This window comes from Monodelphis domestica, chromosome 1, assembly GCF_027887165.1.
Source record: "Monodelphis domestica isolate mMonDom1 chromosome 1, mMonDom1.pri, whole genome shotgun sequence".
NCBI classification, from domain to species: domain Eukaryota; kingdom Metazoa; phylum Chordata; class Mammalia; order Didelphimorphia; family Didelphidae; genus Monodelphis; species Monodelphis domestica.
This window is the reverse complement of record NC_077227.1, coordinates 254,833,696-254,853,172: the sequence shown is the minus strand read 5'-3', so window position 1 is coordinate 254,853,172 and position 19,477 is coordinate 254,833,696. Positions and strand designations below refer to the sequence as shown.

General features: G+C 34.0%; 1 protein-coding gene across 34 annotated transcripts in view; it reads left to right on the top strand.

Annotated features, from left to right (window-relative positions):
- The window catches only part of TTLL5 (tubulin tyrosine ligase like 5), a 409,941-nt gene that overhangs the window by 113,851 nt on the left and 276,613 nt on the right, over positions 1–19,477 (top strand). For 28 of the 34 annotated variants that reach the window (XR_008914964.1, XR_008914965.1, XM_056810663.1 and 25 more), the window contains 3 exons: positions 565–659; positions 2,604–2,645; positions 13,763–13,876. Coding sequence is in view for 32 of the 34 variants with exons in the window: in XM_056810663.1 (XP_056666641.1) it covers positions 565–659; positions 2,604–2,645; positions 13,763–13,876 (251 nt within the window). In the remaining 2 variants the exon portion in view is untranslated. The remainder of the gene's footprint in view (positions 1–564; positions 660–2,603; positions 2,646–13,762; positions 13,877–19,477) is intronic. The other 6 variants (XM_056810645.1, XM_056810648.1, XM_056810654.1 and 3 more) reach the window with 1 other exon arrangement.

The window sequence follows — 19,477 nt, the reverse complement described above, 5'->3', positions numbered from 1 at the left end:
TATCAGGCAATAGTCAGTCCATTACATAGAATATTTCAGGTAGATTATTACTTAGGACACTCTTAAATTAAAGGACTCAGTTGCTCTATTTTCCTTGGAAGAAAAAATGCTTCTGTTCAGGAGGTAAGTAGATATTAGCTAGTGCTTGATTTCCCAAACCATAAAGAAGATGAATACCATGAAACAGGCAGACCTCTCACCTGCCTTACAGATTTTTTTTCAAACTCTCATAATGAAAGAATTTTTTTCCTTCAATATTTCAAAAACAGTTTCAAAACAGTTACTAATGTGTATGCAGCAGTGGCTTTAGTTGTTTGCAGTTTACTCTCAAGCTCACCAGCTTAAATATCTTTTTTCTTAATCATAATGACCTGTGTAGCCACAAGACTTGTATCTGGTCCCCTTTAGTTATGGTGATTTCAAGTTGAAGTATAGTTGGTATGCCTTTGTCTGGGTAGGATATTGGCAGTGAAACTTGGTTTGTATTACAAAAGGAATGGTAAAGCTAGACCTGCAGATTTCCTAGAAAATGGCAGGTTCTAATGTTACCCATTCCCCATTCAGGATTTGTGTGCCAAGACTCTTCTCAACGGTCATCAACCAGGCCAGTTTATCCTACATTTGAGCCTTCCAGGCGAAATCCCTTCCAGAAAGCTCAGGTAAGCAAATTCCACAGCTAGGAACCTCTAAGAGGACCACAGTGAAGAAGCCAATATAAACAGGTGTAAGATCCAAATGAGCTAAGGGCAACATGGATTGTCAGGGTACTTGTTGGAGAAGATTACAACATGGGTCTTTTAGTACAATTAGAGATAGGCAGCTAATAACCAGTTACATTCAGCTTTGGTGAATAACTTACATTGTCAATCAAACTTTTTTCCCTTTTTTTTCTTATATTCTTTGCTTCCCATTCTTTTTTCTTTACTTCCTCTTTTGTTTGTCTTTCTTTTCTTTATCAGATTGATATCCATATAATCTGGGCATAGAAAGGAAGATGATTTACTAATTCCCAATGAAGGCTTTGTTAAGTATTTTATAATCTTCATTTAGGCTTCATGAACCATATAAAAGATGTGCAGCTGAAAGTCTTCCCCACAAGTGGGAGTCCTCAACATTATCCATGAAACATTACCTGAAGTAAAATGGTACAGGGTCTAAATCCTCTTGGATATTTCTCCAGCATGTCTTAGCACCCTCTGCCCAGAATAGCCTTTCTCTTCCAGCTGTACCATCAGTTTGTCATTCTTCTCATTCCACTTGCTAGTTCTCATGTAACATGCTTTTGTTTGTAGCATATGCTTCCATCTAGAGGACTTTTCTTCTCCTCTCTACCCATCTTGATTGATTGTATAACTGCCCCAATACTCATCTTCAAGAAGCATTCTTTAATTAAACCATCTCATTCTGATGATCCCTTTGCTTTGTTCTAATCAGCATTTCTTTTCTCTCTGCTGCATTATTTTGTACTCCTGGTTTGTTTCTTTCTCATTCTTTGTATCTTATTTACCAGACTGTAAGCTTTCTGAAGGTAGGGACTGTGTTTTTTTCTCTTTATTTTATATTTTTCCATACTACATAGAATAATACTCACCACTGATAAAATATCTCTGAACTTACAGACAGACAAAATGTTACTTAAATCAATATATGAAGCTTTTTCTGTAGAAAATATCCATACTTTCATAATGTGGCACAAAGGAGTGCTCTTCTTTGAGAAATGTCTTTATGGAAGATTACTTAAACTAGAAGCCTGATTTTTAATGGATCAATGGATCATCATAGATCAAGTATTTTGTTTTTATTTTTAACAGGGAGAACTGGAGGTTTAACCTTACTGTGAAAATTTATCACCAATGATTATATGCTTCTTCCTCACATTATTCCTGTGGTATTTATATAAATAGCAGACATCTGGATAAAAATAATGTTAATAACAACAAGTAACACTTATAGATTTGATCTCATCAAATTTTGGGGGGGGGCTAAACTATATTGTTAATGCTATCATGCAGTCTTAATATACTTTTTTTTTGGTAAAGTTTTTCTCTGGAATGGCTATTTGTCTTTCATTGATTGTGTGTTGGTTTCTATTGTCAAAACTGTGAAAATCCTAGAACATTTGCTCTCTTCTTATTTTGCTAGCTGGTAGGCAATGGCATTATATATATCATACTCATACAGCCTATAAGGTATTTTTATGGCTAAAGAAATTGGAGCTGCATTATATGTAATGCGGAAATTAATTTGTCAGAATAAAGAAAAAAATTAGACCAGATGACAGGGTGTATATGGGTTGTAATCTTTATGCATAGTAGAGAAATTCTATTGAAGTATTAGAATAGTTTCTGTTTTATCAGTTTTTAATATGCTCATGCTTTCAGAGTTATGAAAATGAGACTGGAAATAGATATTCTAGGGAAGAAGACTGTATATGTGGAATTAAGTGCTCTTGTTCCACCACTTCCATAGTATAGAAGTCTCATTCTCAGTTTCTTCTTGGCGATCACTTTCCACCATCTTCACAAATCTTAGTGTTGGTGGATGGGGACATAGGAATTTTGGGAGAATGTATGGCTTTATTCCATTTTTCTATCTTTTTTTAGCGTCCAGAATCTGCTCCAACTCAATCATCAACCTCCAAACAGGTAAGTTTGGGGTCATTTGGAAAGTTCATTTCCATTCCAAAAATAGAAAGTCATTTAGCTTTAGTTTCTAGTCCTAGAGTTGTATAAATAGAGAATTCCCCAAATATTTGAAGAAAGTAATAGTACAAAATGAAAGTGAAAGTGGGGATAAGTATATAGCAGAAGAAAGGTCTAGTGAATCAGAAGACAGGAAGCCATAGGACATTTTTTTAGAAGACTCTTCACTTCATATAATTTAGGCTGAAGAAGAGAATGGAGGCAACTGATGCTTAGGTAAATAAATGGAGCTTACTTACAAAACACTAGGCCTATTTGGATAGAACATTTCAGAAAAAATAATGTAGGTTTCCCAATTTCCTTTTTACTGATAATTTACTGGTTTTGGTCATGGGATACTCAAAAGTATACATTAGAAATAATTCTCATGATGGATGTTGGGCTATATTTGTTAACCAACACCTGCCACAAGAGATGAAGTTTGATATCGATAGTTTTATGTTATGTAGTCTAATCAGGTGCCTGTACTTTTCATAGTGACTCATAAACACCAACTCTGAAACAGAGTGCCTCCTTTGCCCTTCTGTCTGAGTGTTATTCTGCAGTTGCTCTCACAGTAGTCACTCACAAATGCAGTGGGAGCATTTGATCTTTCCACACACTGATCTTTCTCTTTGATTTCCTTGAGGAAAATTTGATCAACTTTATCTTGATATTTTTTCATAGTGTAGACTTTAGATGCTTTGAATTATGTTGAATGTTGTTCATGTGACTGCTGCTTCTCTAATGAGGTAATCAGGGGTTAACATTGGCAATTGTGCCATAGAAAGAGCTCCTGAGGATGGAAGTTTTAGTTATAATCAGTGAAGGAACTAATCCTGGCACATAGGCCTTTGAAATGAAAAACAAAAAAATGATTTCTCATTGATCCTATTAACCAGCCAAAAGAGCTTCTTAGATGTGATTTTAGTATTTGGTTTTTTATTTTAATCTGTGACATATAGTATTTTGCATTATAAAGTAACAACACTATATGATTGTTCTTGTCCTCAGAGAACGTGTCCTATATACCTCATGGAATGAGGCTACCCAAGAATACTTAGCTTTCTGAGTGTTACTTCCAAGGCATTAGCTTTATATTCAATCATAGCCTTATTTTTCCTTTCTTCACTTGATTTCATTACTCTTAATTATATCTGTCATTGATCACTTCCTATAGTAACATTGAAGAAGTTTTTGTAATACCATTGTCTGACCATTATTGTTCAACCAACTTTTTGCCCAATGGAGCTATTTATTCTTGGAATGTCTTTCTGATGACAAAGTTTCCTAAACTCACATGTAGTACCTGAGGAATATTTCATTTGTTAGGTAGAGAATTTGTCTTCTTGTGTATGCTAAGTGTATTGCTTCTTTTTCTATAGGTCCTAAATCATATTACTCTTTTTGTTGTGAAACATATTCAGTTTTGTAGTCTCATTTTCTCACCTTATCCATCTAGAATTTTGCTTTCCAGTGCCATATTCCTCCCTTTCCCCACCCATTGAGAAAGCAAGAAATAAGATACCCATTATTCATAGTCAGTTAGCCATGTGCAGGGAAAAAAAAGAAAAATATTTTAAAAAGAGGGAAAAAAGCTTCATTCTGTACTCTGAGCCCCTCAGTTTAAAATCTAGATATGGATAGCATTTTATATCATAAATCCTTTGAAATTGTGGTGGATCATTGTATTGATCAAAGGTAACTAATGCTTTATTACTTTATTCATTTAGAAACCATTTCTTCCATCTGTTTTTCACTTCCCTTAAATATCTGTTTTAGATTTTCTCCCAGGTTATGGGTTTTTTCAGACTGAAACTTATTTTGGTTGTTCTTGAACATCTCCCTAGTAATCTTTAGTGTTAATTCAAAATTCACATACAGGTAGTAGTGCTCTGTGTTTGTTGTCATCTATAGATTTCATGACATATTTTTTTCCTTATGACATTAATAAAGATGTTAAATAGCCTTTAATATCGCTGCCTGTCCCTAAATGATGGTCTGAATTTAAGTTAACACTGTTATTTATTATACATTTTGGTTTGGGAATTTTAACTTGTTTTCAATTTATGTTACAGTATTGAATCAAAACAAATTAGGTTTAGTTCAGAATCTAAATTTTTGAGATTATTTCAAATACTTCTATAAAAATTAAAATATATTTTAACCATGGTGCTCCTTTCTCTCACCAATTTTGACATCCCCCCCCAAAGAATCAAGGTTAAATGGTGTGATTTAAAATAAATGAGCAAAATCTTCATGCTGCTTATTTATCATGAGTCTATTCGACTCTAAATATTTGCAATTTTTTTCTTAAAATTTATTCCATTATTTTACTAAGGATTCAGGTTTAAATTTAACAGGTCAGTAATCATCAGGAGTGTTCTTCTTAACAATTCTGAAGACTGGTACTTTATTTGCTTTTTTCTAATCCTGTGGTACCTTCTCAGTTCCCTATGATTTTTCAAAGTGGTTTTGGTAAGTTTTTTTTTTCAAAACCCATTCCCTTTATACCCACCATGATACCCACCATTATCCACAGGCAAATTAGTGCCTGATAATACAAAACTTTTTAAAAATTTTATTCATTTTCCAAAAGATAGTTCACTTCTTCATTTTGTCCCATTTGTATTATTATTTGGCTAATATCCTAGCCCATTTTTTTCTATACCAATACACTCATACACATAAACACATATAATATGCAGAAAATATGTATATGTATCCTTGTGTATACATCCACATTTTTAAATTTATTGATATGTTTCATATTTATTGGACAATGAGTTATTCTTTTTTTTTCTATATTCACCTTTTTTGAAGCTTTGAGTCATATGCCATATTTTGATTAGATTTCTTTACATATTATTTACATATAAATCCAAAAAGACTTTGTGGAACTGTATCAGCTAATTCTTTTCATTTTATTTTTATGAGATTGTGTTTAGATATTCCATTTCATCCTTTATCTCTATCCCCCATGTTTCATAATTTGCATATTTACATTCATTGCTTGGTTCTCACCAACTCTCCTAAATTTCTGTCTATTAAATCCTTCAAACTTAAAATGTATTTCTTTGATTACATTGAGTTTGAATCATTTTTGATAATTTGTCTTTAATTTCCCTGTCATGGTCTTCTCATTCTTCATTATCAATCAGTTATGTAATAGCTCTCTTTCAGAATAGATTTCTTGAAAGTAAGATTGAACTAATAGTAATGTAACTCCTTTGGTTTACTGCAACACCTGAGCAATAACTTGATAGTACAAAGTTTCTGTAAACATTCAGCATTTTCAATCATGCCTACACTAGTCGAAGCAGGTGTTCCCAGGAGCTTTATTTTCATGAGAACTTGAGCCCACTCCCTTTTTTCTTTTAGCATACTTACCAGAACCTCAAGTTAGAGACTGTAGTTAATTCATAGAAATTCAAAAGCACAGAATGCCTTGAGTTAAGAATATTTTATCTTAATTATCTGGCTACCTAGATAGTTTATAAAAGACAATGGTGTCTTTTAGCTTTGATTTATTTTACTTTTTTTCTCTCCAATATATCTTTTTGGCTAAGTATTTCCATGACCTTTGCTTCTTTCTATGTCATTTACATCTACTTAAAATACAGTTCAAGGTCAAATGAATATTGTAGTTTTAAAATACATGTACTATAACAAAAAAATTCTCAATTCTGATTTATAGTACCCAACAATATTTTTGTTGATCTCTTTATGATTAATAAGCCAATTGCAGTAAATATTAGCTTCTTTGAGTGTGTATATGTCATTTTACATAACTTCCATGATATTTATTGAGAAACTATAGCAAAAATAATAATTCTAACTTGTCAATTGACTTTCTGTTCTCAATTGTGAAGATGTGAAACAGCTTCTTTAAAAAGACAAGAATCTCTGAGTGTTCTTTAAGTTCATTCCCAGTTTCTTTTGTAGAGGGGACTCCTGCCATATAATTAATTCTGACTAAGAAGAAAGACAAAGTGGAAGTCCTTAAAAAACTTAGGAGAAAGGAACTGACTATATTTTCTTTGAGTCTATCTTGGCTCAGGGGAGTAAGATAAGTATAGTCAGATGTGTGCCATGGATTTTAGGAAAGCAATTCCATACAGCTCAGAGAAATGATCAATATAATTTCATCGCCCAAGGTTCTAACAAGGATTTCTCTTGGGTCTTAGATTAGTGGTAGTACCTCACAAATAGAATTCTGGCAGCATATCAGCAAATTATTTTGTTGATCTAGAAAAGGAGAATATATGAGATTGTTTTACCTGCATGGGAAACTTTATATCAAACTCAATTTTTGACAAGCCATTCATTATAAAATCTGGAAGCAGTAGCCAGTAGTCAAAAAGGATCAGAGTCAGTACAGCAGAGTCAAGAAGGCTAAAGCCTGGAATAACTTGATTCTTACAGATATTGTTAAAGATAACAAAAATGGCAGAAAGAATGTTTTAAAGGACTAAAGTCTGCCTCTGTCAAAACAGAGATGCAAAAGTAGCTTGTTTAAAGTCACACAGATGGCCAAGCCAGGTCTTAAATTCAAGTCTTCTGACTCTAAGCTTAGACCTATTTCCATTGTACCACTTTCATTTGGGGAGTGCTATAGATTTTAAATTTTTATTCTAATAATATTCTTGTGGGCAATATGTATAAATTTGGGGTGGATGATAGTATAATAGTTCCATGCTTTTGCAACTGGTGTCCAAACAGTGTTCATTAAGAGTTCATTATTGGGAACCCTTTGGTACTGACCTCAGAGTTCCCATCTTTGCTCTAAAATACTGTGATTTCAAGAAAACCTGGAAGTATAGGGGAAGACTTTTTGCATTGTCCCTTTCTCTCATGGGTAAAAGACAGACACAGGTGGAATGCTTATCAAATTCTAAGATGCCATAAAACAGAATAGTTTATGTATGATTGACAATTTGAAATGACGAGACTAATTTAACAAAATAAAATTTAACTGTGTTCTACTTAGGTTTTAAAAGTATTGACTCCAGACAAATTAAAAGCTGGAATAGGGACTGGTGAGGAATTGGAATTTAGTTAATATACTTTAATGATAGTTCATTGATCAAAGTTTAGGGATTTTTTTGACAGCAAAATCAATATGTCAACACTATATTTTAAACCCCCCTCCCCCCAATAAAAAAGCTAATTTGATTGTAGACTGCATTAATTTTTTTTTAAAACCCTTACCTCCTGTCTTGGAGTCAGTACTGTGTATTGGCTCCAAGGCAGAAGAGTGGTAAGGGCTAGGCAATGGGGGTTAAGTGACTTACCCAGGGTCACACAACTAGGAAGTGTCAGACCTCCTTTCTCTAGGCCTGACTCTCAATCTACTGAGCCATCCAGCTGCCCCCTAGATTGCATTAATTAATGTCTAGCATCCAGGATTAGAATATAATACTCTCTCTGTCTTCTCCACTAAACATTGTGATCAGTATTAACCATCACATTTTAAGAATGTCACAGGAAAGGGGCAGCTAGGTGGCTCAGTAAATAGAGGGCCAGGCCTAGATTTGGGAAGACCTGGGTTCAAATTGGGCCTCAGATACTTCTTAGCTTTGTGACCCTGGGCAAGTTACTTAACTTCAGTTGCCTAGCCCTTACTGCTCTTCTGCCTTAGAATTGATATTAAGAGAGAAAGTGAGTGTTTAAAAAAAAAAGTGACAGGGATAAGAATCACTCATTCAAAGGAATGTAACCATACATGGACCTGGGTTTTATTTGGAGAAGAGAAGACATAGTGAAGGACAGTTATTGCCTTTAGATGTTTGAGATATATGGAGGAGAAATTAGATTTATTATAGGTGGTTACAGAAGGCAAAACTAAGTCCAGGTTGTAGAATACAGGGCAAGACATTTAGACTTCATATAAATAAGAGCTTTCTAACCATTACAATTACCTCAGAAATAATTTATCTTGTGAGATAATAAATTCCCTATTCCTGAAAAGGTTCAGTCACAGGATTGGAAGTGTTGTTGAGGGGATTTATGCACTGTGTAAGGCATTGGACTAAATAACCTCTCAGGTTCCTTCCAATCCTAAATTTATAAGACACTGTTGTGCTTTTAGTTTTTTCTAGTCTTCCATGTGGCTGACTGAGCATAGCAAGGAAGTAATAATTTGAGGAATATTAAAAAAAAATAAATACTGCCCAGCTTTTTTGCAGATGTTTATTTTTTCCCTTTCTCCTGCTTCTTTTGCTACTTATATGAAACACAGGGATTAGAAAGATACCAAACATTAATTAAAAGAATTAATTTGTTCTTTATGGATGTAGAGTTACTCATCAATACTTCCTTACTTCAACATTTCAACCACTACCATTGAAAAAATCAACCTAAACTTTTAAGCTACCCACTAAAAAATCATACTGATCCTCAGAGTTTCCAAAACCCTGACCATTCATAGCTTAGGTTAGAAGAGGAAAATGATTGGAATTTGTATAAAAAATATCTCCTTAAAAGTAAATTATAAGAGGCAGCTAGGTGGCTAAGTCATCAGAGAACCAGGCATGGAGATGGGAGTTTGTGGTTTCAAATATGGCTTCAGATACTTCCTAGCTGTGTGCCCTTGGGCAAGTCTCTTAACCCTAATTGCCTAGTCATTACCACTCATATGCCTTAGAGCCTATACTTAGTTAGGTTCTAAGAGAGAAAATTTGGATTTTTTTTTAAATGAGAAAATATAAAAAGAAAGTAAGTTGTAATTAGCTTTAGGAGTTTCATTTGGTAATGCCTTCTCATTTCACTGTTTTGATACTAATCACTACTCCTCATCTCATGCCTCTCAGATATTTCCCTCCCACTTCCAGCCCCCAACCTAAGTTCCTCCTCCACATGAAGAGGTGTTCCTATTCCTTGCCAAAATAAATCCTTCTATGCACCCTTGATTCCATCCCTTCCCATATTCTCCATCACATTATTCTCATCGCCATTCCCTCCCTCTCTCAAATCTTCAAATCTCTTCCTTCTGGCCCTTTCCTTGATGCATATAGACATGTGTCTATATATACCTAACTTGATCCTACCATCCCTGCAGTTGTCATTCTGTATGGCTTTTCCTTTTATTACTTGATCTAATAGACTTTTCTCAAACCCTCATCCTTCTTGTGTTCTATCCTTTTCTCTTAGATATTCTGTCCTCTAAACTTTCAAGACTGATAATTTTCTAGTTTACTTTCTATCTGAACATTCATCCACAGTCTCCTTTGTAAACTCTTGCCTCTAGGTTGCCCATTCAATTTTCTCCCAGACCTCAATTTTCTCTTTTCTCTCTAAACATTCTTCCTTGAAGCTCCTATGAATTCAACTATGATCTCTGTACAGATGATTATCACTTCTATTTATCCAACACTCCTCTGTCTTAGGAGCTTCAATCCCTCATCACCAGTTGTCTTTTTTACTTCTTGAATTAGATACTCATAATCCTTATCCTCCAATTCTCCTGTCATCTCATTTTTCCTATAATTAACAGAAAACCACCATCCTTCAGTCACCCAGGCTTACAACCTCTATGTCTTCCTTAACTCTTCTATGAGTAATAACCCCATTTATTCACTTTATTGTCAGATCTTATCATTTTTATCTTTACAGCATCTCCCATTTTCTGTACCCAAATAGTCTAATATAGGCCCTCATCACCTTATACTTGAATTTCCATCCAGCTTCCAGAAGTTTGTCTCTCTGTCTAAAATCTGTCTTCACTCCAATCCATTCTCTGCTCAGCTACCAAATTGACTTTTCCTAAAACATGTGTCCCCTTGGTATTCCCCTACTCAAAACAATCAAGTGGCTCTTCAAAATGAAATAATATCATTCTTTACTTAAATCCCTTCACAACCTGGCCCCTTCCTCCCGTTCTATGAGATTGCCTCCCTGCACATTCTCTGATTCAGCTACTTTGGACTGTTTGCATTTCCTTACAACCTAACATGCCATCTTCTTCCTTGGCACATTTGTACTGTCTCAGGACAAAATTATCTCTCTTCTCACTTTCAGGTCCTGGTTCCCCTTTTGCTTAATCAATACTTGCTGATTGACTGGTTAATTAGAAATAGTATTTATGGTAATGCTCATATTAAAGAAATTCCACTATAACAAAATATCAGGGGTGCCTCATCAATTTTGTTATAATAGGATTTACCTTGTATTCTTATCAATGGGATCACTCCCTAGTCAATATTCATTTTTCTTTAAAAATTTACTTTGTTTTCAGCCTTGTTGCATAAATTATAGTACTAGATATCTTTAATTTAACTCCTACATTTATAATAAGGAAACTGAGGCTTAGAAAAGATTTGTCTGAAACAAAGAATTCAATGTATTTGTCCTTTTAACAATACTACTCTCTTTTCACATAAATTCCAGGCCATTAACTTTGCTTTTTCTAGTTCTTCCCTGTTCTAAAAAAAGACTCATAAAAAAATGTCCCCCTCTTGCTATCTTCTTAAGTTGTTTAAAGCTTATTTAAATTTAGATAATATTCTTTCTGTGTAAGCACAACTAGGCTTTGAAACCATTTCTACCATTAGAATTTTAAGATGATGAAAATTCAGTGTGTAGCCTAGCCTTAATGATGCCAGCTGGTATTTAATGATAAGAAAAACTCTCTTTTCATCTTATTCATTTATTCATTTTCACTCAGTAGTCTTATTTTATACAAAAGATTCTTTTTGAAGATCATTTGCTTTGATTCTTTTCCAGATCTCTAAAGTTTTCTTTTGACTTTATTCTCCATGTGTTCCATATCCCCATATAAAATATAACAGTTAAAAACTTCTCTAGAATTCATTAAGCAACTCTTGACTATAACTATGATGGATCAATGGAAGAAAATCAGCCTTTTCTTTTTGTCTATTTCACAGGTTCTTACCTATAGAGTTACTAGTGGTAATTCTATTTCTGAAAGCCTTCTTTAAGTTTAATACTCATCTTCTCTTTGCTTATCTATCTCTGTCCATTTCAATCCAGAGTTAAAATTACTGATTGTAATCTATGTGTGAATTAGGGACTTGAAAAACCATTGGTAAAGAATCCATTGCACTGAGTGAACATCTTTTCTGATACAGTAAGAAAAAGTTTCCATTCTACCTAGTCAAATTGTTTGGGGTTTTTTGACTGGAGTAAAAAAGAAGGAAGGCCTTATGCATTTACTATTTGTCCTACTAGCCAATTTTATGTGTGTTTTAAAATAGCAGTCTCATCTCTCTTAGCAACTCAGAATCAGGACTCTCTGGGTAGCCTGGCTCCTTTCGTTATCTTACCTGTTATGTTTTTGTTTGTCTAACAAAAACCCTTTACTGCACTTAGAACTCCCAATTGTCAGGAATTGAGGAAATGCATATCCTCTTAATGGGACTGATAGGTAATTTGCCTGGTCCATTCAGCTGACTTGTTGAAATCTAGCATTCTGAAGTTCCTTTGTGTCATCTTTCTTGAGTCTCCTCTAGTCATGTGCATTTCTCTTAATATTCTCACTTAATTTCCAAACCAATATTAAGTTTTCTTTAGTGTTTTGGGGTTTTGTTTTTGTGCCTCCATTTCCATTTGGTCCATTCTAATACGTAGGGAATTGCTTTCTTCAAAGTATTTTTTTGCTTCCATTTTGTTTTATTTTATTCTAGTTTTTAGGGAATTGATTTCTTCAGTGACTTCCCCCTCAGCTGTTGAGTTTTTCTGTCAATTCTGTTATTATTTGTTTTTTTTTTAACTTATTTTCAAATTCTTTCAGTGTTCTCTTAGGTCTAAAAGCCTTTCATACTTTCCTTTGAAGTTTTAGATATTTCCTATTTTTTTTAGCATTGTTGTCTTCTTCCAAGTTCATATTCCCTGTCACTAAAGTAATTTTCTAAGGTCAAGTGTTTTTTGTTTGTTGCTTTATTTTGTTTTTTGCCCATTCTTCTAGGTTTTTTCTCCCATTACCTTATCTATCTGTTGAGGTTCTTCTCTGTTCCTGAGATATGGTGTGTACTGCTCCAAGCTTGCAAAGTACTCTTTTCTGGTACTGAGAGTAGGCCTAGCTGTCTTTGTTTCCCATGCTAAGTCTATCAAGGAGGTGGCCTTGCTGGCTTGCTCTAGGGAGGATTGCAGCTATTTTGTCCAGCTAGATTCAGCACCCTGTGTTACCAACCAGTTCCTCTGTTGTTTTGTGTGTCAGACTGGTCCTTACTCTGGACTCTTTTGCCTCAGGCACTTTGCTGTCCTTTGAGAGTGAGTTAGGTTCCTGTGATTCCCTGTTTCCCATTCTGCTTCCTTGCTGCCTCAGGCGTTATTTAGCCACATGAGGGTTTGTAGCTTTCTTGCCCTCTTTGCCTTCTATACCTGTGTTGAGTGTCTCAGTCTGGGCTCATTCCCATTCTGTAGCTTTGTTGCCTCTGGTGGAGTTGCAGCATGTTGGGCTAGTCTGAGTTCTGCTGGTTCTCACAGATGCTGTGCTGCCTGGGCTACTCTCTCTCCTTATTCCAGTGAGATATGTTCCTCCTACTTTCCTTTGTTTGGAGGCAATTTATTTTCTTTTTGTGTATATGTGGAGGTATCAGGGGACTGAAGCATCCTTGAATTCACCATCTTAGCTTCCAGCAGGCAACATCTACAATATTAAGTTGTAAAGTTACCTTTTAAAATCTATGATTACCTATTTATATTTGTTAAGTATCATATTCTTTTCTCCTTTACTACTGTATGGCACATACATATGTATGAAAATAAGGAGAATTGATTTTAATTTTGATTTGAGATTTTTTCCATGACCCTGAAATAACTATGTTAAGTGTTATAAAATCAAATTTAAGAATCACTGTCTTAGAAAACTATTTGGAATTCTCTCATTTCAGTTATTTTCTGAATCTGCAGTATCTTTTTTTATTCCTTCTCCAATCTTGCCTCTGTTTTACTAAATATCATCTTGACCTCAAGAGTTTTGGGCTTTAGATTTAGTTAGTTAACTGGGCTAGACATTTTAGCCTATAGACTTTGGAAAGGGTATTATTGTGGTTGGATGAATGAAAAGAAGAAAAGGGATCAAAAGAAGAATGAAAACTTTTGTTTTCTCGTCTTTGCAGCGTTCTCGTCCCTTGTCTGCTAGTGATGCTGAAATGAAAAACCTCGTGGGTTCGGGCAGGGAGAAGGTGCCAGGGAAATTAGGTGGTTCTGTGCTCGGCCTATCCATGGAGGAGGTAAAAATAATTCTATTTCTGGCTCTGGTGATTGAAGATAAAGGTGAGGTGGGAATTAATATGTCATCCTTTTGTAGCAGTGTAGTTATTTATGGCAAACAGAATAGACACTGAAAAGTGGGAAGGAATAAATTTAGGGGAAGAGAAAGGGCTTTGGTGAGACCAGAAAGACAATCTTCATGACCTCATGCAGTAGGAAAAGAGATAAAAAACCCTAGAAATATCAATGAGAAAATTCCTATCCTAAAGATAGAAAACCTTAGAAAACCTCTGAAATAATATAAAAAAAGAAATCATTTTCAGGAGAAAAGTTTCTGCTGGTAGAGAATAGAAACCTTTAGGCAATGGAAAGAAGACTTGAATCCAGAAAAAAATGAGAAGACTTTAAAAAATATATAAATGTAGCTAAGAAGCTTTGAGAGGAATTAAAAGACGGAGAAATCTTAGGAAGAAGTAAGAAAAAACCTTACAAAATTGGGATGCAACAGAAGATATAAAAACATTACTGTAAGAGCAAAAGATGAAGTAAATTCAGTGGAGAAAATAACAAAGATCAAAATTTAAACAGAAGATAAAGTTTTAGGGGGAAAAATTAAAAGCATTAGTTGATAACAGGGAAAAAAATCACATTTCTGGAAGACAGATTTAGGTAAACTTCGTAGTCATGATAGTATTTGAACACATCAACCAAGAAAAAAAAAACCTAATAATTTTGCTTCAGGAAGTCATTGTAAATATTTCCCAGAACTAGTGAGAATACTACAACTTACATAGAAAGAATTCCTAGATTTCAATCCACCTTGATGCATGGGGAAAAGGAATAGAAAGGCAATGATGAGGATATGAAAACAACAGCTCTTAGGGAAATTACAACTTACCATCAGTAAGCTAGAAGACTAGATTAGGGGAAGGGACATGAGAACCAGATACTGAATTCTTATCTGAGAAAAGAAAGCATAAAACAAACTATAACACAAAAGAGAATAAGAGTAATAGCAGACCTAAGGAATTCAGGGTTATATATTTTGACAAGAGGAAGGGCAAGTTGGGAAAAGAAGAACTGGTTCACATTGTAGCAAGGGAATTGTGCAAGGATGACTGACAGCCTTCTTGGTTTGAACATGTAGTATAAGCAAAAGAAACCCAGAGTAGGAAAAGTATGATAAACTAAAACTATATAAACTGCAAATAAAATATCAAGTTGCTTTGGTCAAGAAAGTTCCTACACTGTTATGGATTCAGTTCCTATTCCTGTCTTTAACCTAATCTTAACACACACAAACATACACATTTAAAGCACAAAACTACACTAAGACTTTTGAACTTATTTTATGTGTGTGTTGATTTGCACATATATACATATACATAGTCAGCTCTTAGTGCATTGTCTAGAGCATAGTAGCTTCTTGATAAATGTTTATTAATTGATTGATATACCAAGTTAATGAAAGAAAATACAAATAAGAATTTTAACCCTAAATAAATATTTTCCAATAAAAATTAGAAATGGATAAAAACCCAACAATTTGCTACACAGAAAAAAACACATTAAAAAACCTTAGGCACATACAGAGTGAAAATAAAGGAGATGGAATAAAATTAGAAGTATAAAAAAGGAAAAAGATTAAGAAATATACATATACTGCAAAAAATAATTTTTGAAGTAATTTTTAAAAAACATTACAAAAAGTATATGGAGAAAAGAAAAGGAGTTGGTGATCCCAAAGGATGGCAATGAATATAAAATTTTAGGAAATTTAAAATGAATGTAAATAAAACACAGGAAGTGATGTTAAGTTTTGTTATAGGAACACTTTAATACTTGGTTCACCTGTGATTTTAAGGGGTGTTAGTACTTCCTTTACAAATTCAGATTGCATTAGTAAGATTCAGAAGTAGGATTCCATTGTTGCTATGGTCCAAATACTCATCACTGTAGAATCAGCTGGTATTGAGACTTTCCAACTTTAGCTAGACTGGACTTAAAGGCTTATAAAGAGTCTATGCCTGGTCCCATGCTCAAAGCCTTTCCAGTTGCTGGTATAGCCTTTGAAAACCCAGAATTAAGGCTATCCAATGAAAAGACAGTAGAGTAGAATTTTATGGAGTTACAGAACTATAGTAAGATAGTAAAGTTTGTATTCCCTAATGACTACATGAATAACAAATATTGCCCCCCCCCCAAAGTTAACTAAAAGTCACATTTAACAATAGGAGCATTAAGTACAAATCAGCTAAATTCTCCTTGGAAAAAAAGGCTTATGGAATGGATTAAAAACAAACAATTCAGAATCCAACAGTATATTGCCTACACTGCCTACAGAGACATATTTGATGCATAAAATTTTGGTAGATTTTAATGGAAAGGCTAGTCTAAAATATATAATAGAATAAAATATATAATGTAGGAAAAAATTGGACCACAGTACTCAATTCTTATAGTTAATTAAAAGTATCAATCAACAAACATTTGTTAGTATCTATTATATGCCAGACAGTATGCCAGGTGCTGGCAAACAAACATATAAAAGAAAGTCTTTACTCTCAGAATGGGAAGAGAATATGCATTTATGAAGTGCCTACTATGTGCTATGCACTGTGTGAAACATTCACAAATATTTTCTCATTTGATCTTCACAAAAGCTACACGACACAGATGCTACTATGATCACCATTTTATAGGTGAGAAAACTGAGGCAAACAAGTGATTTTCCCAGGGTTACCCAGCTTGTCTTGAAGCTAGATTTGAACTCAGGATTTCCTGACTCCAGGCCTCATGCTTTATTCACTGAGCCAACTAACTGCTCTAATTTAATCTCTAAAGGGACTCAAATCCTATTGAGGAGACAAAGACATATTCATAGATAAATTTAAATAAATATATTTAAAATGAATATTAGATATGTTTATATCTATGTGGTAGTAAAATTTTGATAGTGAGAGAAAACACTTGTTATATCTGGAAAGGCATTACATAGAAGGAGGCATATAAGCTGCATCTTGAAGAAAATTAGGGATAGGTGAGGAAGGAGCATATCCCAGGTAGAAGAAGCAGCCAATACAAAGTAAATTAGGGATAGGTGAGAAGTATATCCCAGACATGGGAAGCAGTCAGTATAAAAGGAACAGAAACCTTAGATGGAAAGTTGTATAGACAGAACAAATAGTTTAGGTTGGCTAGACTGCAGTGTGTGGGAAGGGAAGAGTTTTTGGTTATCTTGATATATACATATATGTATACATTTATATTTTATCCTAAATGTATTAGGGAGTAACTGGAAAGTGAAGTGTTTCAGGGAAATCAGTTTGACATTTATGTGACAGGTCGATTGAAGTAGAGAGAGACTTGAAGCAGGGAGACCATTTAGGAAGAAGCAAGTGGCAGTCACTCATACAGTAAGTCATGAACTAATATTGTGGCTATGTCAGTAGAGAAAAAGATTCAGATGTGAGAGATGTTGTGGACATAGAAATGATAAGATTTGTTAAGTGATAAAATAAATGGATTGAGAGAAAGTAAGGAGTTGAGGATGAGGCCAAGATTATGAACCTGAGAAGTGATGATACTGGAGGTAGCCTTGACAAAAATAGGGAAATTTGGTCAAGAAAAGAAAGATAATTATATTTTGAACATTTTGAGTTTGAGCTGTCAATGGGATATCCAGTTAGAAAGGTCTAATAGAAAATGGGTGATGATCTGAGAGTCATCTGCATAGAGGTGATAATTTAACCCATAAGCCAGTAATGAAGTTATTGAGAAAGATGGAGAAGAAAAGAGGGCCCAAAACTGAATAACTGTAGGGTACATGAGGGGACTGTGTGGGGGACATGATATGTATCATGAATGAACAAAAAGGCTTTTAAGACAGAATGGTGAAACAAGTAAGATGAGAGCCAAAATGTTGAGAAGAAAAATATCTTGGAGGAAAAGTTGTTGACAGTCAGAAACATACAGCAAATAGGTCAAGAAGGATGAGAACTGAGGAAGAAAAAATTATTTTGATTCAATAAATAAGAATAGTTTCGATTGAGTGATGAGATGAGGAAGGTGAGTTACAAAGGGTTGAAGAAGAAATAGAACAAGAAATATAGTCAGCTTTTTCTAAGACTTGAGCTCAGAAAAGGAAGAGATATATAGAGCCATAGATAATTAAATGGTAGCATCTACTGCAACTTTTTTTAAAGCAAGGAGGCAACCTGGGTATATTAGAAGTCAGTAGAAAAAGAACCTGTGTATAGAGAGAGATTGAATATTAGAGAGGGATTAACCATGGGAGCAGTCTCTGCTGGAGAAGACAAGAGAGGAAAGAATCAAGTACCCATGTAGAAGGTTTGGACTTGATAAGGAGAAGGGCCATCTCATTTCATTGTCAGAAACTGGAGGAAAGGACAAGCGATTGGGGGGGCAGGGGGAGGAGTGATGAGAAGGGCTTTGGAGATGAAAAGAAGAGTAGAAGAATGAACTGATGGTGAATGTCCTCAATTTTCACAACAGCATAAAAGATGAAATACTTTGCTGAGAGAATGAGTTAGGAGAAAGTGAAAGAAGATTGAGAAGAGAAAGTTTGGAACAAAAAACATCTTAAAGGGAACATTACTGTTCAGTCATTTCAGTCATATCTGACTCTGTGACCCTATGTGGTATTTTCTTAGCAAAGATACTAGAGTGGTTTGCCTTTTCCTTCTTCCTCTCATTTTACAGATGATGAAACTGAGGCAAACGGGGTTAGGTGACTTGCCCAGGTCACATAGTTAGTGAATATCTGAGTCCAGATTTGAACTCAGGAAGATGAGTCTTCCTGACTCCAGACCCAGTAATCTTCACTGTGCCACTTAGCTGCCCCATTAAAAATAATGATCAGAAATAAAAAATTAAGCAATTCCTATATTCAAATTACAAGAGAAATTAAATTTCCTTCCCCCTCCAAAAAAAAAAACAACAACAACTTATAGATTTACAAGAAGAATTGGGTAAAAAAAACAATAATAATTGGAAGCTTCATAACCCTGTTATGAAAATAAAATAAATTGAAAAAATAAAGATATGGCTTTGAACTGATTGTTTATCAACTTTAATTTTACCAATACAAAGAGAGTTTAATGTAAAAAAGCAAGAAAATATATTTTCAGAAATATTTGCAAAAACTGATCATGTAATTCAGACACAAAAAAAATCCTACTTCCATTTTAAAAGACAGATTTACAAGTGAATTTTTCCAGTCTTTTAAAGAATAAACTTGTTATTTACACTATTCCCAAATTTAGATAATAATAGTACATAATCAAATAAATATAGTTTTGACTAAAAATCTGTTAAAGACAGAAGTAGAAAAAATTTTTGAACATTCACATTAATACAAACAAAAATATATTTTTATTTAGATATAGAAAAAACTAAAAAATAGAGTAAATCAGAATATATCTTAAAACTATCTACAACTTTATGGTATATGAGTAATTAGTAATTATACTATCACAATGCAAAGATATTTCAATATTAGGAAGATAATTAATATCAATAATATTAATAATCGAATTATATAATCATATCCATAAAATGCCAGAAAATAAAAACAAAAAATCCAGAAAAGCTTCAGAGAA